The sequence below is a fragment of the Epinephelus fuscoguttatus genome, linkage group LG11 (assembly GCF_011397635.1).
Source record: "Epinephelus fuscoguttatus linkage group LG11, E.fuscoguttatus.final_Chr_v1".
Classification (NCBI taxonomy): domain Eukaryota; kingdom Metazoa; phylum Chordata; class Actinopteri; order Perciformes; family Serranidae; genus Epinephelus; species Epinephelus fuscoguttatus.
Window position 1 is genome coordinate 14,535,760 of NC_064762.1, and position 25,381 is coordinate 14,561,140.

The following is a 25,381-nucleotide window of genomic DNA, read 5'->3' on the forward strand; positions in this document are numbered from 1 at the left end:
GATCTTTAAATAAAGCTTAGCATGAGCATGGAATCAACACAAAAGGCAGCAGCAACAAAGGCCAAACATTAAAAGTGATTTGCCTCCAATCAGCGGCACCTGGTCTTCCCTTGGCCGGGCCTTTATCCCCCATCAGCACTCTCCAGGCCTGTAGAGGGCAGCAGAAAACACACTGGCAAGAAAATGACAACTGGCTTCTTTGCTGTGTTACCTTGAATTCAGCCTCCCTACATTGGTTGCCAGTTAACTTCAGAATATATAGCTGATCTTCTGACTATGCTCCAAGTCGTGATCTGAGATCATCAAGTCTACCCTTACTAATGGTCCTTAGATTAGGGCTGGTAACTAAGGGTGTTTTCACATTTAGTCCTTTTTAAATGAACCAAACTCAGTCCTCTTAAAGTGGACCAACAGAAAAGGGACTCAGTTCTTTTTGTTTTCACATCTGGAGACGTGCAGTATCTTCCGTGGACCAAACTACTCCTCATCCTGCGTCAAGTGTTACAGGCTGACTTGGTTTTGTCTGTTTTTTCGAGCATCCCAGTGCAACAGCATGTGATCTAGAGGACTAAATACAAATCCAAGGTTAAGTGAACCGCCCCGCAGACTTGAAGTGAACCGAACTCAGACCACCTCCCGATGTGGTCTGAGTTCGGTTCACTTCAGAGGGGTCTGAGTTCATATATGTGCAAAAAATGCTGAGTAACAGCTCTAAGTCCAGTTAGAGGGCTGAAAACGACCAAGTGTAAAAAAAACACCCTAAAAGTAACCGGGATTTTGCCATCAAGGCCTTGAAGCTCTGTAATTCTCTGCCTGAGGAGTACATGGCCAATTGTTTGCTAACACACAAACTATGAAATTCATAATTAGAATTTCATGTGTAATGTTTTCTTCATTTCTTGTCTTCTCTCTGTCCCTTTATGTTGCTCTTGACTCTACACAGGTAAAAGAGGATTGGAAGTATGTCGCCATGGTGATTGACCGCATCTTCCTGTGGATGTTCATTATCGTGTGCCTGCTCGGGACCATCGGCCTCTTCCTCCCCCCCTGGCTAGCTGGCATGATCTAGCTCTCGTGAGAAGGTGTGAAAAAATTCCATAACCACCGCTAGTTAGTGAAGATTGACATTCAAAATGTAGCTGAACTCTACTTCAAGACTGTGTTTGCGGCCTCATGAGGCTACAACGCTCTTTACACCCCACCAAACCAAAAGTTTGCTTATTTTAGGGCCTTATTACGAGCGGGGCAAAAATCAAAAGGTTTTATTTTTTGTTCAGTGGCCATTTTTGGAAGAATCTCAGACTCAGCTCGTCACTTTCATCTGTCTAAGCTGAACTTTGTCAGCCTCAGGTGTACTTCCTCAGCCTCACCTGTAATGTTGCTAAAATTAGCATGTTAACATACACAGAGTTGGCAACTACATGCTAATGTTTGGCAACATGTAAGATTTGAGATGTTAGCATACTAATGTTAGTATGCTAACATGCCGATGTTTGGTAAATTGTCTCTTAAGCATGTTCGTGTATCACGTATGCAGTCAGATCAGTCTCAGTACCAATTAATCTACGCAGATGATTCACAATTGTATTTTGTGATTAATGACTCCCCACAAAAATAATCTTCAGTGCACACAGAAATAATTATTGTTGTATAGGAATGAAAAAGGTTCACAAATGTATTTTTGACAAACAAATATTTCTTGTTTAAGATATATGTAATGCAGTAAAGTCCACACATGATGGGCAGTTTATAAATGCAGGTTCAACAGTCTGTATGTAAAAGTACCAACATATAGTACAAATATGTTTTTTATAAGGTTGCAGCCATACACCATGAAACTGTGATTGTGTAATACTGTATATGGTGATATAATGACACCATGATATTTTCTGAGACAGTTACACTACCATGAAAACCTCATACTGTTACAACCTTCATTTTTTATGAAAATTGCTTACACTTCAGAATCCATATATTTGAAATTTTCATTTATTTATTACAAGAAATGTTTGTGTTTGCATCAGGAATACATTTCTGAACCTTTCCATTTACTATAGGTGGATTTTTTTCCATTTATATACATTAACTTTCTGTGTGCACGAAAAAATCTTTTTGTAAAGAGAGTCATTATAAAGCCTGGTAAGACCATCCTGATGATGTGAACTCAACATTCTGTTTCGCTCTCTGCATCAGTCTGGAGTCAGTGCCGCCTCAAACACTTTCAGTGGACAGGAGTACTATCCTTGACAGACAAACTCCTTCAGCCAATCAGCATAACAGAACACATCTTTTTCACCAACAGAGCCAAGTGATAAATCAAGATTTTGCCACATCCAGTTGGATAAACAAAAAAAGTATTTTCCTCAGAGAAACTCTACGAGTGCAAAGTCACTTAGAGTTATCACTTATTGGCTTCAGGAGCCGCCATTACTGTTCTACAAGTTGTGGCCTGCATTTTACGTCATCAACCACAACCCAGTTCCTGATCGGCTGTTTACGTTATCAACTACGGTATGGCTCCATGATTGGCCCTACTGGATTTTAATTTATAGAAAGGGTTTAGGATGGCAGCGGAGCCAGACTGATACAGAAAGTGAAAGAGGATATTGAGCTCACATCATTAGTATGGTCTTACCAGGCTATCTATATATAAATAATTAAAAAAACATTTGTGAATCCCTCTATGTGCATTTATTATCTCCATTAAGGAGGTTATTTGTTTGTCTGTCTGTCTGTCAGCAGGATTCTGGAAAAAGTACAGGTACGGATTTTGATGCAACTTGATGGAAAGGCCGAGAAAGAATTCTGGAGAAGATCTGAATTACTGGGCGGAAACAAAAATTATTTTTCACTTTTGTTGACATTGCGGGATTGAGCAGGTCTGCACTCTCCGAATGCCTGATCTAATTAACATTGACACAGATCTGACTCCATAGAACTGCTTGTTAAACAGCATGGCATCACTGTGGGATAGGCATTACACCAATGTAATTACATTTCTCTGCTGTTTGAGGAATTACAGTTTTCAGTTTAGCAACCTGATTACATTACATTTACTAGTAACACTGGGGTCAGTAACAGCACTGACTGAACTGTCGAGCTGTTAATGGACAGTAGCTAAATACCTCCAACGCCTCAGCTGACGTGGCATCAGCTGTGTGAGTGTGGCAGTTCTGGAGTGTCAGCACAAGCTGGGCTGAGTAACGGAAAGAAATGTAACTAATTACTGTTAGTGTTTAGTTACTAGTAAAGTGATTATATTTTGAATTATGGATAAGCAATCAATTGGGTTGTGTTTTCCAAGTGACTTGTCCTACACTGGTCAGCAGCATTGGCTTGGCTCTAAGTCATTTAGAGGAGTCAGTCATAACCTGAAATGTCAAGTAGATATTCAGGAATAACCAAAGTCATCAGGATTCATCTTCTGGGGAATATTGCCGGAGTCATCCAAGTGTCGGGCTGTCACAGTGACAGAGTGATTCAGCCACACTTTTTCAGCATGGATAAAATAAATATAGCAATGAGATGCTGAGTTTGTGTCCAACTGAAAAACTTCCTTCCACCTCATATGGGATGGCTTCTACTTTATATGTTTTACAACTTCTTTTGGTTTGGACCAACAGTGGCATGCTGTACTGGGAGTCTATAGTCTGCTGGACATGTTATCTGGGATCATTTGTGCTGGTTTGGGAAGAATTTCCTTTTTTTTGACAGGTTTTTCTTTCTGGCTGTGCTGCCATGATTAGAATTATTTTTGAATGATCATACTATGAAATTAATCCCCTAATTAAACCTTCAAAAACTCTGTCTCTATACCAGTTATTGAGTGGTGTGAAAATTACCTAAGCACAACATAAGGCTGTGTTACTCCTGCAGTCGTACTTCTGAAATTTAATCCCTAATTTTTTCCTGGACAGAAAACCATGCAAATCATAACGATTTCCTATGCAGTCATTAAATTCATTTATATCCCAGCTCAGTGATTAACATATTTAAAACTCTGTCATTAGTAGTCTCCAGCATTTCATCTTTAATGCTCTATCACATTCAGGTGAGTATTTTACATATCAAAAACCCTCATACATACATATATCTTCACTTTGTCAGTGGCCTTTTACATTCACATACGAAGCACAAGGTATCCTTCTGCTTCTGCTGTTGACATTCCAGGATGCGCTACCAACACTGGGACATCAACAAAAGCACATAGTTGAGTTTAGGCAACAAAAGCATGTGGTTAGGTTTAGAAAAAAAACCATCTTGGTTTGGCATTCGGGAGGGGAACACTCGGCTCCTAGGTGAAAGTCCAGGGTTTGTTGGACCCATCCACCCTATACAGACTTTCCTGCTCCTTATATTATGTGGTTACCAGCAGTATTTTTACTGATGTGCTAGGTATCCTTCTGTGTCTGTTGTTGGCGCTCCAGGGCGCACTACCAACACCTGGACATTAACAAAAGCACATGGTTGGGTTTAGGCAACAAAAGCATGTGGTTATGATCAGAAAAAACATCTTTGTTTGGCATTCGGGAAGGGAACACTAGGCTCCTGGGTGAAAGTCCGGAGTTTGTTGTACCCATCCACCTCCCCTCCTGCCCACCATATACAAACTTTCCTGCTTGTTACCGGCAGTGTTTCAATATGACCACGTCCAGCAGCGTAATATACTGCCCTGATAGGTTCCATCCCACCAACTAGTAGCACATTTTTCTCTTTTGGCGTCAGGTGTATTGACTGACACAGAAATCATTGACAAAGCAGTGGTATTTGACAACTGCAGAATGACAACGGGCTGGAGGGGAGGTCATAGTCACTGATAAAGTTGTTCCTGTCATGATCTGTTTGCATAAGTTCAACATATGAACTCAACAGCCTGGTTGGCAAATGGCCTATATCTGACCCATCGCTGTCACACCCACTGAAGACAGCATCTTTTTTTATTTTGAGGGACAACTGTACGGTTGAATGCTGTGTCTCAGCTGTCACCTAGATCCCACATATCCAAAATGTTACTCAAAGTAAACCTAATAAAAGAAGAGTAGAAGGTTTGGTTGAACAAGAACTATGTATGTCCATAAGTACATGTACATTTGGATGCACTGTATTATCCCACTGGTCACTTTTGTTCCCATCAACATGTTCACTAATTCTGTGACCCCACTGAACAAAGTTGAGTAATTGCAAATGCACATATCAATACTAAACACCTTAAAGATGATGTGTGCCACAAATCTCTGTCCTATCTTTACGTTATCAAACTTCACTAACCTTTTGTTTGGGAGCTTTGATGCAGCCATCCTCATCACATGGTGCAACCAGGAAGTAAACAGCTCTGGTCATGTGACAATTTAAACATGTGACACTGCACATATGTGATTGAGACCCTTTGTTATTTCAGTATTTGCTAGAAATGCATTGATATATCATTCGATAACATTTTTAGAGCTTAAAACTGAAAACTTTTTGCGGAAACTATTGTAACCAGTGGGATTAAATGGGTTAAATATTCAACAGCATGACATGTTTAAATAAAGAGGCATGTACAGTAGTATATACATCATGGTATTTATTTTTATGCCACTTGATTTACATACTAGAATTTCATGTTTTATAATAATGATAATGGACATGATACAAAAACCTTTTTTCTTGTAAGAGTACCTGACACATACCTGACAATCCATTAGCCGAACCACTGTCGTCTTCATCTCATCATTTTTTTAACATAATGCATCGCAGTCAAACTTGAGATAAGAACTGTATATATATTTACTATAAAACACTTTTGAACAGTTGAATGGCAATTTGGACATCGTTACATTTCACTCAGGTCACTGCTGACAGGTTTGAGTTAACCATTTACTTGTGTTTTAGACTTTTTACCTTTTTTCTGTGGTAAAAACTGACACATTTTATATTTACAAGGATTCAGTTTCTGAACAGGTAATTGAAGGATGAGTTCAGTATTTTAAAATCTGCAACCTGTTTTCCTGTGTTTTGTATCTAAGTGACTAATGGGAACAACAGTTTTTGAAACTGGGCCAGTATTGAAAGAGACTGCTGCAGCTGGCAGCTGCGAAACAGGCTGCAATGTAACCAGTCAGGGCAATTGTGCACCAACAATTTAAATCCACTAAAAGTGCTTGTTTTTGTCCCATAACAGGCTCAGATTATTATTGTAATTGTCTGATAACATTATGGAAAGGATCCCTACAGAGATAGACCTTTTTGTTAAAGAGTATGATCCTTTTTGTTTAACTAAATACAGCTAAACCCAAGGCATCAAGACTCCATTTAAATAAATGGGAATTTTAGCGTGTGTGGAGCCAGCATTTTTTCACATCCTACTGGGGAAATTAAAGGTTTATTTCAACCAAACCAGTGTTGGTGATTGTTTTAGCCATGAAGAGACAATCCAAGACTGTTTCTTTTTAGCTTTATTTTGTTTTGTTGACTTTGAACGAAGTGTTTTACGATGATAAAATTACTGTTTATTTGAATGGAGTCTGGTGGATTTGGCAATAGCGACTGTCTCTAAAACAGAAAGGATCTTAGTCATTAACAAAAATGGCTATCACTCTCGGGATCCTTTCCATAATGTTGTCAGACAATCAGAATAATAATCTGAGCCTGTCAATGGCAAATACAAGCATTTTAGGAGGCATAAACTGACAGTGCAAACATGCCCCAAAAGGTTACTTGCAGCCTGTTTGGCAGCTGGCAGCTGCAGCACTCTCCGTCAATATGGGACCAGATTGGAAAATGGTTGTCTCTATTACTCACTTAGACACAAAAACATAGGAAAATAGGGTCTAGGTTGACAAATACTGAAGTAAGTCAATAACTCTCCAATCACAAATGAGAACAGTTTCCACTGAATGAAAAGTGTCTGACACTGTAAATGTGTTGCCAATAGATCATCATCAGTTTCAGTATACATACATCTTTAATGAGCACACAACCACTTAATTCCAAGTTGTCTGTATCCACTGAGTTGTAGCATCTTATTTAAACTTAACAAGACACATTTACAGGTATGATGAAGAACGGTCACAGCCTTATTTTAAGCAGTTTGACACAACGAAAATGCTCACCTGTGTACAAATGTTATTTCTGACTGACCAATGTGAATCATTTGCTTAATGTGTAAATTGTAAAGTTCACAGACATGTTCCATTTCAGATATTCACGTTTCCAGACTCAAATTTCCAGATGTCTGTAGACTTTTTCAGACCCTATTTGACATCTGAGCACAAATAGCAAGGATGAGTTGAAAAAAAGGTGAATAATTTAATTTTCACAGCATCTGTACAGCCTTATTTATTCACTGTGCCCATGGAAATGACGTGACCGCAGTTATACAGGTTTCCTTATGAAAGAAAAGACAAAGAAAGTCGGTTTACTTTTCTGATCACTGCATAACTCATAAATGTTCAGAAAAGCTCGACATTTGGCATTTTGTGATGCTATGTTTTTGCAGTTCAAAGACTGACGCAGTTTCTTTCAAACAAATTTGTTTGCAGATGCTTGGATTTGATTCGGTTATAAGGCACTTCAGGCAGAAATGATTTGCAGGCTGTGACGTACAGGCAGCTCTGCATAGGGGAGTGTGTTCAGTTGCACGCCACACTTCTTGACTTGCTTTCGATGACATCAAGCTCACTCTGGCCTGCGCTCTCTCATGCAGTGGTGAACATTTTGGCTGTGCTGGCTGCCTGATCCAAATGCCATAAAAGACACTACGATCAATTTATTTATAGAATTTCTGAGTTTTATATTTTAGAAAACAGAACAGGGCATTCATCTGGAAACACATACGTTTTTACATGTACTCCAGTAGTCCAGGAAACTACTGAATAATCTGCATAAAAAACCTGACACTGCACATGAGAACTTACAGTCTACTAGGGCTCCGCCGGCTTGGCTAAGTTGGCCCTGACTCTGGCTTGATCCACAGCGTCCAACATGTTCTTACTGTCCATAGCCAGAGTGTGTGCGGCAGCCAGCATCTGTTTCTTACACTCCTCCTTCAGAGAGGTGATGGCGTTCTGCTGTGCCAGCCGCATTTTGCTGATGAGCTCCGCCATGTCGTTGTTCAGCAGCTTCTGGGTGCCCTCGATCTGTGGGGACGGGAAACAAACATAATGAGTGGGTTTAGGTGGCTGCTTTCATGGAAGACATGTTGGAAAAGCACAGGTATGAATAATGGCTGAATTTCATTTGGCTGCTTCAGTTTCAGGATCCTGGTATTGAACATGCTGTCCATAGACAGTTTAAAATAAGTGGACATAGCCACTGGTGAGAGCAGCTGAGAGCTGTTACGTTCATCCAAATGTTGTCAAAAGTAACACTACATAGAAAGTAAAAGTAGAAAATCATACACTTCTTAGGGCAGCTCGCATTTAAACGTGAACCATTCATTCCAATGAAAGTTCCTCAATGGCTCATGAGGCATATAATTATTTGGATGATCAGCACTACGTCCACAATCATCTAGACTTTCAATATATTATGGGACTTTAAGGTGTTTATCCACTGATTTACAGGTGTCTCTTTTGCCACATAAGTCGATGGGAAAAAGTCATTTTGGGCCACAGGGAATTACAGGACGGACCCATAAATTGTAATTCCACTGTTTGGCCACAATGAAAAACCCTGGCGCACTTCCTTGGGGGCCTGAATGGTGACTCATTTTCTTCCAATACTTCCCTGGATTCGTCTGTGCTATTAGACTTTTTACATCCACTGGAGTCCCCACCTGCTGGCCGATAAAAAGAATTCAGGTTTAAGGCACTTTCACATTGGCTCTTCTTTTCAGACCCAGGGTTTAATTCATAAAACAATATGTAGGATCCATACTAAAAATGTACTTCCACCTCATCATCTGCATCTCCAATTTCCTGTCTCCAAAATATTGGTAGGCATGGGTCAAAGTTTCTCCCATCAAGTCAGTTTTTATAGATCACAACTTAAGCACAGGAAGTGTGCAAAAGTTGTCCCCCAGAGATAACCCCTTCATACTGACTCGGTCACACTGTCATGACTTAATGGGACATCTGAATGTAGAGGACCATCATTCATGTTATTAGTAACACCTGAGCTTTTCCTACTAAGTCAAAATGTCTGCTGTTAGAAATGCCTGTAAACACACATGTATAATGTTGTGTAATCAAAATAAACAGCAGAGGTGTAACGATTCACCCAATCCACAGTTTGCTTCAGAATTCGAGGGGATATGTTTTGGAAAATGAGTAAAGGAACTGAAAACCTACTTCTTATTACTATAGCCCAAACCACAGCAGCAGTTTTGGGCTTGAGCCCCAAACCCGAATTTCTACTCTACTTTCTACCTGGGGGGTCTACGATCTCAAGGTTATTGGCAGTCATTCTGAAAGCTCTGCCTCGTGAGTCTGTGAAAGCTGAACAGGCTTAACCTGGGCAGCAGGATGGGTAGGCGTGGGGAAAAATGCAACATGGAAGACGTAACCATGACACAGTGATCGTGGACATTGGTATTGCGAGTTCTGTTTTGGTTTGGTTTGAGAACCGTTACACCCCTAATAAATAGACATGGACACTGTCTTAGTGAAGCTCATACATGTTTTGGTTGAAACTGCTACAGGGATGTGTTGATTTAACCAGTCTGCATTATATTGTTATTTATATAGAGCACATACGCCACATATATGGTCCTCAACATACATTTTGTTGACTGTCTGTGTGTTTATCAGCTGGTGTTGCATCAAATTTAAAATATCTTTGTTCTCTATTTGATAAATTGATAAATGCAGCTTTGTAGAAACTGCTCTAACATGCAAGCTATGGATTTTGGATTTCCCAGAACAGTAAGCATGATATGGTCACTTCCTTTTGGCTTCTTTGTGTCTGAGAAGGAGTTCTGTCACTTTTTGTTTCAGGGACAAACAAGCTGCGGAGAAGAAAAATCAATACAGAGAAAGAGTAACGTGATGAGAAAAGACAGCAAACAAGCTTCAGACAATATACTGCACCTCAGTCCTGACAGACTCGTGTAAGGTGGGCAGTATGTCATCCACACTGCGAATCAGGTCTCGTAAAGCCATCCCAACAGACTGTGGGCAGAGATTAATGCAGAGGATTAATCAGCCGTATGACTCAGGAGGGTTGTTTTCTATTACAATTCACATGCCTTCAATTTGCAGTTAAAGCAGCAACACGCTGTAAAACTGAAGTGAAAAACTGACATTTGTCTCACTGTACCTTCACAAGGGTGATATAATTTTCCGGTGGCAACTCTGTGATGTCATTCTTGAGTTGGACAACGACTTTGACCAGGTCCATGACGTACTGGTACACTTTGTCATCAGAGCGGTCCAGCTCAGCTGTGGGTGCAGGCTGAGTGAGAGGGAACAATGTGTTTTAATAATTAATATACTCATCCTCATTACTTCACACAGAGGATAACTGGGCTCTATTTTACATGCACGGTGGCATTAATTCCCTTTCAATTGAAGGGTAGTTTTACTTTCTTGAGATGACTGAGTTCATTATAAATTCTCTTTATCTAAAAATCAAAGCTAATAAAATTAAATGGTCTTCTTGGTGCGATAAGAAGATATTACAATCCAGGAAATGAACCGATAAAATTACCTGTGCTGTGAGCCGTGGGGGCTTCTCTGGGGGTGCTGTAGGTCAGAAAAATGAACAACGTGAGAGACAGAGAAAGAAAGAGAGAGACAAGAAAGACAGGAGGGTTTAAACAGAGACTACAGTACTGAGTATTGTTGCATGGTATACCGGTACTAAAATAGTACCGCGGTACTAGAGTATTCCAAACGGTACTATACTGCATTTGGAAAATACTGGTACTTTGAAATTGATTCAATTTATTAATTTAGTTAATTTATTTTACTCATTTATGCACACAAACGCCTTTCTTGTTCCTACTGGAGCACAGATTTCACAAGTGGTGTGTATGACAACACCTGTATCAACATTCGCAGCTGGCACACGTGAAAAAAGACAAGAGAAAGTCTGCCTCGCAAAGGGAGACAACACAAACTTGGTGGGACATTTGAGTTACCAAACCGTGACGTCCATGGTACTTACCGAACCTTAGGAAAAGTACCGAAGAGTATCAAAAAGTATCGAAATTCATATTGGTATTGGTACCGAAACAAAGATTTTGGTATCGTGACAACACTAGTACTGAGCCTGACTCAGAATAAAATGTGAATTTGTGAATATTTTTTGAGCACTCACCGTTCTCTGTGTCAGCTTCAGGGGACTAAAGAGAAAGAAAAAGATGAATTGATGAGAACTAGAAAACAAAACAATGCTGTTGTCTAAACTGTCAAGATGCTACAGACCAGTGGTTCCCAGCTGGTCCAGCCACTGGGTCCAGATTTCTCCTACGTCATTAGTTCAGGGTCCACACAGTTTAATATATTCAGTGTCAAACTTGTGTTTGGCCATGCCGTTAAGCTAGTTTTCTGGCTCTTTGGTAAAACTAATTGAATATAAAACTTATGTTCTATGATGTAATTCAGATTTGACCTAAAAAAAATTAATACAAAGTTAAAGGAAAAGTTCTTTCATTGGATCATATATTTATCTGTGGAGAAGAAAGACAAACATTCACCTTCTTATCTTTTTTTGCATTTTGAAATTTAAAGGGTTACTTTTGTATTTTTCAACCTGGACCTGATTTTGTCATATTTTTGTTTCTACCTAATTAATAGGAACAACAGTTTTTGAAATAGGTCCTGCATTAAGTGAGAGGGGCTGCAGCTGGTAGTGCTGAAACTGGCTGCAATGTTACCACCCAGGGCATGTGTGCACCATCGGTGAACGTCCACTCAAAGTGCTTGTTTTTGCCACTGACAGGCTCCGATTGTTATTCTAAGTGTCTGACACCATTATGGAAAGGATCCAAACAGAGATAGACCTTTTTGTTTACCATAAAACAGCCCATCACCAAACCCACCGGACTCCGTTTAAATAAAAGGTCATTTTAGCTTGTATAGAGTCAGCATACTTTCACATCTAACTGGGTGAATTAAGGGTTTACTTCAACCAAACCACAGTTAGTGATTGTTGGAACAATGAAAAGACAAACTAAGACATTTTTTTGGGAGTTTAATTTTGTCTCTGTTAACTGTGAATAAAGTGTGTTTCACAGTGATAAAATTACTGTTTATTTAAACAGAGTTTGGTGGGTTTGTTGATAGCATTTTCAAGGCTGTTTCTGATTAAACAAAAAGGATCTCACTCTTAAACAAAAAGGTCTATCTCTGTAGGGATCCTTTTCATAATGTTGTCAGACACTTATAATAACAATCCGATCCTGTCAGTGACAAAAACAAGCACTTTCAGTGACTGTAAATTAACGATGTGCACATGCCCAGAGTGTTGACACTGTAGCCTTAGTTGTGGATGCCGGATGCAGCGCTCTCTCTTAATACTGGACCAGTTTCCAAAACTGTCTTTCCCATTAGTCACTTTGATGCACAAACATGAATGATGCAGAGTACATAAACTATCAAATGTTATGGGGCATGCTGATCGCATTATGCCACATGTCCAATGGGAATAAGAAGAACATGTTACCAAAGAAATCAAACTGAGCTCAGAAATGTGAGATACATCGCTAAGATCTATTTGGCTGCAACTTGTTTTAAAGTAGATTTTTTCTCTAATCTGACGTTGATGTCACAGTCTGTAGAGGCAGACACCTACCGCTGGGCTGGTAGGGTCCTCTGGTCCCATGGGGTCCTGCAAAAGAACAGGCAGGTTCATTTTATATAATATGGACATGGACCCTCTCTTTGGAACTGTTATCAGGGGAACATTTAATTTAAGACTTGCGGGGCGTCGAGAGTGAACAAGTGGGTTGATATTGTTAAACGATGCCTCGTTCAGCGTAGCCTTCAGGGCCACATTGAACTGAGTGGGGTGACACAGAGACACAGAGAGGGGGTTGACAAAACTTAATGAAGCTCTGTTTCCCACCAAGCGTTGCTCCTCCTTCTCCAGCCACTTTTCATCCTCCATCATCTGCTCTTTCTGCCGGCGGAGAGTGGCCTGCATCTGCCGTCTCTCCGTCTGCCACAGGCGCGTGGCATCCTCCCTGCTGTTTGGGTCCACGCGGAAGATCTCGCCCTCCTAGGATCAGGAGAATGATGGATTAACATCACATAATGCCTTTTTTGTCTCTAAAGGAATAATTTACCTCCCAAAGGACCATTTGTATATTAATTACTAACCCTATGTTGTGCTGAATTTGTGAAGAAAACGTTGTTTTTTTCACGAACGGAGAAATCTAAAAAACAGAGTGAATACGTCTTGATGAACCAAAGTCAAAGGGGTCCATGTTAAAGAACAGCAAAACTATATCAAAACATCCATTCACAAAATCTTAGACAACTTGTGCAGTATAATCCACGTCTAATTTATCCAGCCATATGCTAAGTACTTCCCGGACAGCTCTTTCTAACAGGGAATTAAACAGAAAGTTAAACTCCATCTACACTCTCTCCCAAGCCAGACCCCACTGACAAAAACAGTAATTTTACCTCACTGAACACAGGAGCTGCTGGTCTACCGCTGCCTTGATCAGTGAGTTTGTTTGTGTTTTTGTGTGACTTTGGTGAGTCTAAACTAACCCTTTAAAACACCAAAGTCACACAATAACACAAAGTAACTATCTGATCAAGGCAGACCGGCAGCTCCTGTGTTCAGCGAGGTAAAATTACTGTATTTGTTAATGGAGTCTGGCTGGGAAGAGAGTATAGTCAAGTTTTGCTTTTAGTTCAGTTCCCCATTGGAAAGGGCTGTCTGTTTGGGAAGTACTGAGCATATGACTGGATAAATGAGACTTCGATTATATTGCATGAGTGCACAAGTTGTGTGGACTTTGTAATTGGATGTTTTAATATAGTTTTGCGGTGGTTAAACATGGTCACCTTTGATTTCAATTAATCAAGAATTTTCTCATTTTTTGGATTCTTCTTTCTCCATGGAGGCACATGAGAAAAATAAAGTTTAACTTACAAATTCAACGTAACACAGGGTGAGTAATTGATACATAAATGGTCATTTGAGGGGTGAACTGTTCCTTTAATGCATTCACGTTAAGCTCCAACTTCATTAACATTGTAACACGTGACTTAAAAGGCGAGAAAAATGACCCACATACACACACAGAAAGGTTAGACTTTAAGACAAATTGCTGAGCCCTTCTTACCACCATGCTTCGACGCCGGGGGGACCAGGATGGCAATGTGAGATTGTTCATGGAGTCGACCGGGGACTGGTAGTCACATGGGCTGGCCAGGTCAGGTGAGCTGGCACACAGAGCTTCGTTCAGCTGCAGACACACACATCATTTACATAAATATATCTTTAAGTTAAGCTTGTCATCTTGGAGGAAACAGGTTAGAGCTACTGTACCTGAATGTGTAGACCAATACTGAGCGTGTTCCCGAACCGCCCTGGTTTTGTTCTTGAAGGCTACAGTAAATATTCAGAGGATGCATTAGAACATTGAATTTGAATAATGTGCTGTTCTGTAAAGCCCTGTTTCCACCGAGCAGTACGGTGCGGTACAGTTCAGTTTGGTACGCTTTTTTCCGTTTCCACTGTGAAAAGTTGTGGATGGTACCAATGCAACCGTTCTGTACTGTCCCCATTTTTGGTCCCCCCTCTGTTGGGGTACCTAGCACACAGATCTGATACTAAAAGGTGGAGCTGTGAACACTGCAGTCTGTTGATTGGTCAGTAGAGGACGGTCACTCTGCTCAGGGCTGAGTTGTGGCTGGTTTTGAGGCTCATGTTCATACTGTGGAGAGTTTTATTCATAAACTGTAACTATAAAATGAAAGGATATTTTGCTGCGTCTTGCAGCAGCTTGAGTCTGAGAAAAAAATAACTTAATTCACTGGGCCGACTTTTGCGGTCGAACATTAACTTGAAATGTTACTCAGTGCATGAGGTGACGAGATGAATCAATCAACGCACCTTAAATTTCACTGTGACAACTTTGACCATCACTTTAGTTTTTATATGACATACACTTTTAATAATGAGTGGATCTGCAAGCGTTTACATGTATTAATTTTGGCCGGATTTTGTGAACGGCATATATTCTAATCTCACTGAGAAAAAAAAAAAAGCATTGTGGAGTGTTGTTCCTGTGGGTTCCGGCTACACTAAACCCCCGAGCTTGCCTTAACAGGACGAAATACAAACCCGCTATTTTTAAATATCCCATGGAGAGAGACTCTCACTGCAGCCTGTTATATTTTGTTCTGAAAATGTCGGCGTGCAGCCTCGTTCTGTGGACGATAAACGAGGTGCAATAAAGGAGGAAATACAGTGAATGCTGGACGGAGCAGTGAGTGACAACAGCACCACCCACATATAACAGTACTGTTTGTGGTGGGAATGCTAGAGTCTAGGTACCATGTCTGAAGGGTTACTTTTTTTACTTTCCAAAGGTACCATACTGAAATTGTTTGGTGGAAATGGGGCTAAACATATGTCCGTGGCTGAGTATGACAGTGACCCATACCTTGGGTGGAGGCTCGTTGAAGTTAAACTTGGTGTCGAAAAATTTTGTGGAGCGTGCTCTGTCCCTTTCTCTCTCCACTTCCTGCTCCTTCTCCATGTGGTGGACATCACTGACAGATTTCAGACAACAAGTTATATCATGCTTTAGTAAGAGAGGTACAAAAACACATTCTATTAACTGTTATTGCAAGTAACTACTTAGTGCTCTGAATCTTTTCAAATTAAGTGCAATGCTGATCTCCCATTTTAATTCTTACAATTTAAAAACTAACCAGTCATCGATGGCTCTAACTTCATCATTACAAAAATGTCATCACCGCAGATCCAGTGTGCATCTGGGCCTTATTTAAAAGGTCTTTTCATTCTGTGCCTGTGTCATTTTGTGAGAGTATATCTCCTTTTACTGGGAATAAAGACATACCTGATCTTGACCACCAGCTCAGTGAAGTTGGGTCTCTCTCTGGGATCATAGGACCAGCAGCGGGTCATGAGTGAGTAGAGGGCAGGAGGGCAGTTGTCTGGTTTGGGCAGCCTGATTCCCTGCTCCAGCTGGTTGATCACGTCTCTGTTCTCAAGCCAGAAAAACGGCTGCTGTCCGCGACTCATTATCTCCCACACACACACAGCTATCGAGTGATGCAAACAAAGAGAAACAAAATAAACAGTCATGAGTTTAGGGCCTTTACGCTTCTCATTGTATATGTGCAAAGTACAATAATACAGGCTTGTGTCACTCATGGCGACACCATGCTACTGATCAAGGCTGTTTCTGTTCTCCTTTTGGAGCGTGCTCCTGGACATGTCTGTTTTTCATTTCTCCTTTAAAAGGAGAAATAAACTTAATTTACTACCTCGTAGTTTTATGCCACCACAAACCAGCCAAGGTGCAGTTACAGTCTACATCCATGTCTGTCCAGACTAATGTATAGCCATGACAAAAGACAATGCTTCAAATGTTGCGGCAAAGAAGCTTCATATATATTCACATATAGTATTCATACACACATTGTTGCTGTAGGAGCTACACCTGTTATTTGAAGCTACATGAGATGTTTCACCCGGCCTGACCTGGCCGACGCGTTTTATACGGCTGATACCACAGCGTTCTTGGTTGTGCTGAGTTCAGACGATAAACTGCAGGTGCCAGTTGCGGAACAATCATCGTATTTATTCATACCACCAAACACAGGTTGGAAAAAAGTCCATTTCTTTATCTTTCATTCAAACCGAACACACACAGCTCACAGCATGTTGAACACTGTCCCCCGCCACAGCAGTCAAAAACCTTCTGCTCCTCTGGGGCTGATGCACCTGATGGCAACCCTACCATACCCTAAGACTCAAAGTATGAATACAGCGCCACCCAGTGTGCACCAATAGTAAATATGATTCAGGTCTGCTGAATGACATATTTGGCCCTTACAATTGCCATGTGGACTTTACTCAAGCTCAGGTATTTTTTTATGAGCAACATAAAAAGTAAATGCTAGTAAATGCTTAATATGAATTATTTGATTGTAGTAAGTCAGATGTATGAAATGCACCACAGAAGGCTACAGTGCGGCTCTGAAGTGGACCACAAGAGGGTGCTGATTTGGTTGAGGTGTACAGACAGGTGATAACAGATGTAGACTTGATTGTTGCATCAAGTAATTAGGAGAGCTTGTACGTGCTCTAAACAAATGTCCATAAGGTGGTTTCTAACCTCTCATTGCCTAAAATAAAGATCAGTCTGTGTGTGTACAGTGCTCCATGTTGTTCTGATATCAGTTCCAATATATTTTTACCATCTCATAAAACCACACAGTGCTGTTTAGGTTGAAGATTAACTAGCCACATGCTTTTTCTCATGTGTGAGTGACTGTGCCTTCCTGTCCCGTGCCCCGAGCATGTTTATTGTCTCTGCACTGAGCTGTTGTACCGTTTGTAGGTCAGTGTATCATAAACTCACCGAACATCCAGACATCACTGGCCGAGGTGAAACGTCTGAAGTTGATGGACTCCGGGGCCATCCACTTGATTGGCAAGCGGGTAACAGATGCTGCAAAGGAACAGGAGACATTTTATTTTGTAGTTAACACTTTTCATTTTTGAACGGGGACATAAAGAGGTGCATTTTTATTATTTATGTTCCCTCTTGACTTGTCTGTCAAGGACATATATATGCTTTAAAATTTAGACGATTATGCCTCTCTTACCTTTGTAGTATTCTTCATCCTCGATGTATCTCGACAGACCGAAGTCTCCAAGCTTCACACAATCTGGACTGGCGACTAACACGTTCCGCACAGCAATGTCTCTGTGACAAAACACAATATTAGACAACAAGAAAAGTTAAAGGGCAGCTTTGGTATTTTTCAACCTGGACCCTATTTTCCCATGTTTTTGTGCCTAGGTGACCAGTGGAGACAACAGTTGTTAAAACTGGTCCAGTATTGGACGAGGCCACTGCAGCATTCTGGTACACCATCGCAATATTTTTGTGTGGCAATATTGTATCGTTGCACAGTGCCACGTCTTGATTTTTTTAATTATACAAATTATTAATATTACCAAAACAAATCAGCTTTTGGTAGTCTACTAGAATAATAATGATATAATCATTGCTTTTTCAGTCCACTACATACATTTCGCTGCAACAGCTGGAGTGAGATAAACAGACTGAAAACTTTATCTTATTAGATAAAACAGATGTTGACAAAGTTTTTCTTTTAAGACATATTTATGGTTGAAAAAAAGGCAATGAATCGCAATATATTTTATCGCAACACTCAGCACATCGCAACATACTTAAAATTGCAATAAAGTCATATCATTACTTAAGTCACTGTTGGGGAATATTCCTTAAGAACTGCTCAGACAAAACATGGAATACCACAAGGATCAGTTTTGGGACCTGTTCTGTTCACCCTGTACGTGCTACCCCTGGGACAGATAATGCATCATCACAACATCTCTTTCCATAGCTACGCAGATGATACACAGCTGTACCTGTCCATTAGACACCAAAAAATTAGCTTCTCTTCATAGTTGCCTATGTGACATAAAAATATGGATGTCACAAAACAAGTTTTTCCCACGAGTCACTTTGACATGAAAATATGGCAACATAGGATCCAGGTTGAAAAACACCAAACTCACCCTAATGTTGCTACTGGTGGAAATAATAAAAATGCAGATAAGACAAGCACAGTGTCTTAAATGGCCCAAAGTTTGCCTCTCTATCACTGCAGTGCTTCCACAACTGCAGCAGAAAATAATACAAAAGGAATCTTTGCATTTTCCACACAGGCAGAAAGTAATTTCCTTTGTCTGTGTTTTTTTTTCTTCACAGGAGATTGAATCCAGAGTGGCCGCTTCGCTGCCTGAAACCTGTTGATAGGATTCTGCAGAAACAACTGACTGAACATGTTTTTCTGTCATCTCACATCAGCTTTATATAATGTTGTGTTTTAGTATAAATATTCAAAGTTTAAATTAAAAAAGTTTTCTATTGTCATATAACTCCACTTTATATTCAGATGCTTTTTTACTTTGTATCCATCAATAAGACTGTCAACTTGCTTTTTTTCCTCACCATCTCTGTGAATCAGCACTGTGCAGTAAATCACACTCAGATTTGTCAAATTATTTCAAGGACATACTGTAACTTGTTGCCCAGAACATTACAGGTTGCGCCTCTTTTCTTATGACAGTAACAAAGGATCTTATTTATTATACAGTCCTACCTGTGGAAATTATGAGTTTTAGCACAGACGTACTGTTCAAACATTGCTACTTCAACTTCATTAGCTGGTCATGGTGACTTAGTAGTGCTGTCAAACTGACTTGGTCATCACTCAGGACAAAAAGGTTTGTTACACTCTAAACATGAGACCTTGGTTTGATGCATAACGTTTAAGGGGAACTGATAGCTAAGTTAACTATTGTTTACATCAATTTACAGAAGATTTATCAGTTGATTGGAAAAATTAAGAGATTATTTGATCATTTTTAAGCCAGGATAAGAAACTGAACAGCCCAATCTCCAAAAAACTTGTGGTATTATATGTTTCTGCAAAAACAGATATGATACATTTGTACTTTTTATCATATCAACGCTTCTGAAGTAGAATAGAATAAATCTTTATTGTCAACCTTGGGTGGAAATTTGATTTCGGCTCACCAAACACGAAAGACAACATTGTAAAAAGCCGCTTAATTGTCAGTATATTTCCAAAGAAGCTCACGTGGGAGTCCATAACTGTATTTATGCTGTATTTATCCATCAAAGTATTTAAAAATGTCCACAGTTTCAACATGTTGGCCATTTTTTGAAACCAGCTCTGAGATCTTGTTAATTGCAAATAATCAACTCTTTAGCCCCCAGACTCCATTTAAATAAACAGAATTTTTAGCATGTACAGAGTTAGCATATTTTCACATCCAACTGGGTGAATTAAGGTTTTATTTTAACCAAACCAGAGTTGATGATTGTTGGAACAGAGGAAAGACAGAACCGAAGTTTTCAGAAACGTACAATGCCAACTTTTTTTCTGGCACTTGGGCTAAATCTAACTGTAGATACACAAAAAGACAACAGCTGTATCTTCATTTCTGGATAACAACACAAAAAATAAAAGGAATCTCTCACCTGTGTACCATGTTGACTCCTTCGAGGTAGACAAGAGCTTTGCAGATCTGTAGGCTGAACAGCACCAGAGTTGTGTTCGTCAGCTTGTCCTGGTTCTGAGTTAGGTAGTTGCCGAGCTGTAACGTCAACATTTCAGTAAGACAGGATTTCACCTAAAGCATCTCTTACCTTTCTTGCATTTCACACAGCTCCACCTCCCTCCAAAGTCCCAACCTCCTCCTCCTGCAACTCCACCTCCCTCCAAAGGCCTACTCCCCCCTCTCCATTACGTCCTCATTATGTCTATGATAGACGTAGGCGCTGGCAAGGTAACGTTAGATACACGGAAGAGGAGAGCAAGTGTAACGTCACAACCAAGACAGTCAAACGCAACCCCAGAGTTTTAAAACTCAACTGGAGTCAGTGATGACTGATGAGTGGTAGAATAAGGTTACAGTGCCAACATAAGATAGTAGGGTTAACGTCACTAGTAAATGGATGTTACACAAGTGGTTACGTCAGTCGGAGGCCTCCACGTGGGGAAGACAGACAGGACGCTCGGCCAATAATCGCATCGGTCCGAATTCAATGATTGGAGTTTTCTTAGAACCATATGGGAATGGTATAATTATGAGTTTTTATCTCTGGTGGAATTCACTTACATTTTAGTTTGCCATCAGCTTATTAATAGCATTTAACCTAAACAAAGAAAAGCATAAAATTTCCAGAAAGGTAAGAGTCGCTTTAATCGACATCTGCACTCACACACACAGTCTCTGTCTTTCTTTCATACTATGATGCATGTATGTGGCAGCAGGAAAATCAGACCATGCTAGAACTGTGCAAGATTTCAGTTCAGTTACACAGTATGACTGGATTAAAACTGAAACAAGGAAATTAAGACTAACACCAACCTCTCCATACTGATAAAGCTCCATGACGATCCACACGGGATCGTCCTCGATGATTCCGATCAGTTTGACAATGTGCTGATGATCAAGGTTCTTCATAATCACTGGCAAACACAGAGTTCAAAAATATTCATTTATTGTTAAAACAGTTATTTAACTGTTTTCTACACATTTTTTTTTAAATTACCTGCTTCACTCATGAACTTCTCCATCACATCAGGTGAACAGTCTTTGCAGGTCTTCACTGCCACATTGATCCTCTCACCACTCTGTTAATAATAATGACAGTAACTCCCAGTCCTACTACACGTATACACACAAATGTATCCACTGATTTTTCATTTGTTTCTGTCACCATGTAAGTCTACAGGAAATCTTTTTGGGCCCAATGGCATTACTTGACAGACTCGGGAGTTGTACCAAAATTGGCTTCAAAGCCCGACGCACTCCCTGGAGGCCTGGTGGCAACCTCCAGGGCTACAAAATGAAGCCAATGCGGAAGTGCAAAAAAGTTGAGCATAGCGTTAGTTCAGGCAGGACATGATGTCAAGCTCAGCTCACATCCCAGCTACATCAGCTGATCTCAAACAGCCCAATCAAATGATGGAACAGCTGACTGATGGAAGGGAGTCAGCTGATAGATCACATGATTCCTCTCTATACAACCAAATGGCGAATCTCATTCAGGACGCCCCATTTAAACTGCTCTGGCCGGCCGACTGTTGCTGCTTCCTCTGTACGCTGCTTTGCAACCTGCCTCCACCCCAGCTCCTCCTTTTCATGCTGTGTCTGACTTATTAATGTCATTTCTGTTTGTCATTGATGCTGCTCTGTTCTGTTCCCAGGGGGTCTTTGCTGCTGCTCTCCATGCTTTAGGCTTTCCATGTAGGCGCATGGAAGGGCAGGGAGGTGTGCTCTCTCCACCACAGAACAGAGCCATACCGCCAAATACAATACTGCAAATGAAAATAAAGTTTTCTTTGACTAAAGTGGTCCTAACTGAACTACATTTATTTGAATGGCCATTTGAGGCTGGCTCCAAACGCAGGTCAATCCGCACAGGCCCCCAGCAGAAATAAACATGTTTACAGCCTGATACAAAAAACTATTTTGGTCTCTACAGTCAATATCCCCCTTCATGACAACTGTACAGGGGGTGAATTTTTATGTAATTAATGACAACATTGCTTAGATAACAACGATGGCGTAACCCCAGAATTACAAAGTATGGGCATAGCTTTTGCTACTTGAGTGTGTTTTCAGTTCATGAAAGTTAACTGTGATGTTTTGGATGGACATTTGTTTATAGCACGTACATTCTTGTTCAATGTTTGGTTGATCTAATAGACCTTTTTAGGAGTTGGATATGCAGTTTTTCTGGTAAATACATTTTGTTTAAATGGTTTTAAGCCTGTTTTTTGCTTGCAAAAATTAGCATTAGCATTAGCACAGTTAACCATAGCTGTAAATACACCGTGCTAACCAAGCTAGCAGGTAGTGTGAGGGCTACCTCCACCGTCTCGTCCAAATATTGTCACTTTTGGCTCCAAAAATCCAAGATGGCAACAGCAAATATGCTATATTTAAGCTTCAACAGAAACAATTGTGACTCCTGACAGCATAGATATTTAATCAATTTATACTTCTCCAGCAAGCTTCCTAAATAATCCTGTGTTTGCTGTTAGTATTAATATACTTCAATTAGGAAGATACACTTACATCTTTTTTGTAGACTCCATCATAGACTTCCCCGAAAAAACCCTCACCAAGGATTCGGCCAAGAACAATGTCACTCCGGTCAATCCCGTACTTGACAACTACACAACACGGTTTGCGTTTATGAAATTTCAAAGCAAGTTCACACAGTTATTATTCTGCAAAAGACATGAATACAAACTTTCAACGGACCTGATGTTGGCCTTTCATCGAGAATCTCACAATAGATGTCTGACCCTGAAAATACAAAAGAGAGATCAATATACTTTCACTTGTTTTTGTGAGATAATTACAGAAAGGTTTGGCTTTGAAGATGTTGTGTATTGTACTATACATGGAGGTGATGTAGAACAATGAAAAGTGTCAGCTCACCCATACTGTGTCTGACCGAGCCGCTGTTTCTGCTGCTCCAGAGAGAGGACAGAATGAGAGAAAGTCCGGCTCATAAATTTCCAACTTATGGCTCCTCAGAGCGCTGACAGAATGATTCGATAATACAGCCTTTCTCATCAATAACTCTAACTTTTCATTTCATATTACAACCAAAGGGTATTAGTACAGCTTGGACTCTGCAGCTACGCCAAGGATGAGAGAGGGCACAAATCATTCAGGGTTGTAAAACCGCCGACATGTACTCACTTTGTAGGAAGCTCAGGCAGAGCGCTCCGTGCACTGGCATCTAGGACAGAAATAAGTCATGATAATTACAGTTAAGCTTAATACATTAATACAATTTAAAAGTCCGTGCAGCCTTTAAGGCCTCCAACTACGCTCCACACTTAAAAACAATGTCTTTGTTGTAAGTTTTTACCATGGTGATGTTAAGAAAGTAATAGGAAAAGTGGCTGAGCTGTACACACCTTTATTTGGCCGGTAGATAACACTATCCTCTGTGTCATTTTCCAGGCGACAGTAGCCATCAATAAGGTCCATCATGTTCTCTGCCATAGACATCGTGGCCACAGTGATTGATAGACGCTATCAGAAAGAAGAAAAAAGGGCATGAAGCACATGTACTGGGTCGAATTTCCTGTGCATACACTCTCTACAGTAAACTCTCTTGCTTATTTTAACTTTTCTGATTCTTAACACTGTACAAAGTAATACTGTGTCATAGGTAGATAGTGTTGTGGTACTTACTTGTCTGGCCCCCTCTATGCTGAAGTCTATGAGTGCCTTGCTGTCGCTCCGAGATAAGCATTGTATTTTCTTGATCTGTTTGAAGTCGGCTAGAAAAACAGGCTGAGAAAAAAAAAATAAAAAGTAAAAAATAGGTATGTAATTAATTGAGTTAAGCTGGAGCTGATTACAATTGATAAGCTGTGTGAGATATTAAAGGATGTAGCAAAAGACCAGTTTCTCTGCATAATCTGTCCAGCAGGAATTATTTCACACAGCTTTCACAATAAGAATTCAAATGGTATTTTCCGAAATATATAGGAATACTTTAAAGATGGATACAGTAAATTCAAACAGAATATGAATTTTGGGAAATATGCTTAATTGCTTTCTCGCTGAAATTAATACCTCTCATGATTGTGTGGTAAATATCAGTTAGCAACCAGGATGGTGCAGGAACGAGTCCGAGTAAAACTCAGAAATAAGTTAGCATTTTAGCACTCCTGGTTCCCTCGTCTTGAAGTCAATGTGTTTTTTTAATGGGTTTTTGGTTAGATGCCTGTGGATAACACAAGCTTAAGAAACTTTGATGTTTTGTTCTACAATATGAAATACATCATTTAAAAACCCACTCATGAATTTTGAAGATTTGATGTGTCTTAAAAAGGTGATTGCTAACAAGTGGCTAAATGATATTACAGAATGAACACAGCTTTACAGCCTTGTTGTGGTGGCGACGCTAATCTTTCTACTGTACTTATGGTGATTGGGTTTACGCTCTTAAATTAATAAAAGCAGTGCTCCTTTGTGAAGATTACCTTATTGAACAAAAACCTGTAAGTATCATAAACGTTTGTTTGCCATAGAGCTTATTTTCTGTAATACTTCAAAATCCAATAGAAAATCCCATAGGCTTTTTAACGAGGGAACCAGTGCGATGCTAACTTCCGTACTAGCTTACAAAAAAAGGTCATCACTACAGCACTCTATTGACCCTTCCTAAGCCCCGCCCCTTTTCGCTCTGTGCTCCAGTAACCAGTGTTGCCAACTTAGCGACTTTGTCGCTATATTTAGTGACTTTTCAGACCCCTCTAGTGACTCTTTTTCAAAAAAGCAACTAGCGACAAATCTAGCGACTTTTTCTGATGTTATTGAAGACTTCTGGAGACTCTGTTGTGAGAGCACGAATCATTCTTATTCTTCTCAACGAGTAGCGGATGCTGCCGTGGGCTCCTCTCTTGCCCCAAAGCACTCACAGACGGCCCAGTCCTCCCTCCCAGCTGCAGTCAGAGCAGGAGATGTTAACCCCTCCACGTCCAGACTGCCAGTGAATCGCACACACGCGGAACCTTCATTGGCTGATCCCGACCTGGTTTACAGTCAGGGCGGGATGTAAATGTAAAATTTTCTTTGTCTAATATAAATCACTGAAAGAAGGTTCATTTGTAGTTCTAAACATATTCAGGGTGTTTTT

The 25,381-nt window shown here is 40.2% G+C and overlaps 2 protein-coding genes across 6 annotated transcripts in view; one reads left to right on the forward strand and one right to left on the reverse strand.

The window, feature by feature from the left end:
* Positions 1–18,901, forward strand: part of chrna2b (cholinergic receptor, nicotinic, alpha 2b (neuronal)) — a 35,852-nt gene extending 16,951 nt beyond the window's left edge. The window contains exons 6-7 of one of the 3 annotated variants that reach the window (XM_049589167.1): positions 944–1,082; positions 18,884–18,901. In XM_049589167.1, the coding sequence (XP_049445124.1) occupies positions 944–1,069 (126 nt within the window). In that variant the 3' untranslated portion in view covers positions 1,070–1,082; positions 18,884–18,901. Of the gene's footprint in view, positions 1–943; positions 3,780–18,883 lie in introns of those variants that run through there. The other 2 variants (XM_049589166.1, XM_049589165.1) reach the window with 2 other exon arrangements.
* ptk2bb (protein tyrosine kinase 2 beta, b) overlaps positions 5,552–25,381 on the reverse strand; it is a 36,209-nt gene continuing 16,379 nt past the window's right edge. For 2 of the 3 annotated variants that reach the window (XM_049589139.1, XM_049589140.1), the window contains exons 10-30: positions 23,929–24,030; positions 23,649–23,766; positions 23,428–23,467; positions 23,161–23,192; positions 22,981–23,025; positions 22,792–22,889; positions 21,260–21,341; positions 21,076–21,176; positions 20,183–20,298; positions 17,748–17,848; positions 17,501–17,590; positions 15,971–16,175; positions 15,551–15,659; positions 14,431–14,490; positions 14,225–14,347; positions 12,718–13,143; positions 11,242–11,266; positions 10,630–10,664; positions 10,240–10,374; positions 10,011–10,091; positions 5,552–8,120 (exon numbers count right to left, since the gene is read on the reverse strand). In XM_049589139.1, the coding sequence (XP_049445096.1) occupies positions 7,905–8,120; positions 10,011–10,091; positions 10,240–10,374; positions 10,630–10,664; positions 11,242–11,266; positions 12,718–13,143; positions 14,225–14,347; positions 14,431–14,490; positions 15,551–15,659; positions 15,971–16,175; positions 17,501–17,590; positions 17,748–17,848; positions 20,183–20,298; positions 21,076–21,176; positions 21,260–21,341; positions 22,792–22,889; positions 22,981–23,025; positions 23,161–23,192; positions 23,428–23,467; positions 23,649–23,766; positions 23,929–24,030 (2,340 nt within the window). In that variant the 3' untranslated portion in view covers positions 5,552–7,904. The remainder of the gene's footprint in view (positions 8,121–10,010; positions 10,092–10,239; positions 10,375–10,629; positions 10,665–11,241; positions 11,267–12,717; positions 13,144–14,224; positions 14,348–14,430; positions 14,491–15,550; positions 15,660–15,970; positions 16,176–17,500; positions 17,591–17,747; positions 17,849–20,182; positions 20,299–21,075; positions 21,177–21,259; positions 21,342–22,791; positions 22,890–22,980; positions 23,026–23,160; positions 23,193–23,427; positions 23,468–23,648; positions 23,767–23,928; positions 24,031–25,381) is intronic. The other variant, XM_049589141.1, reaches the window with a different exon arrangement.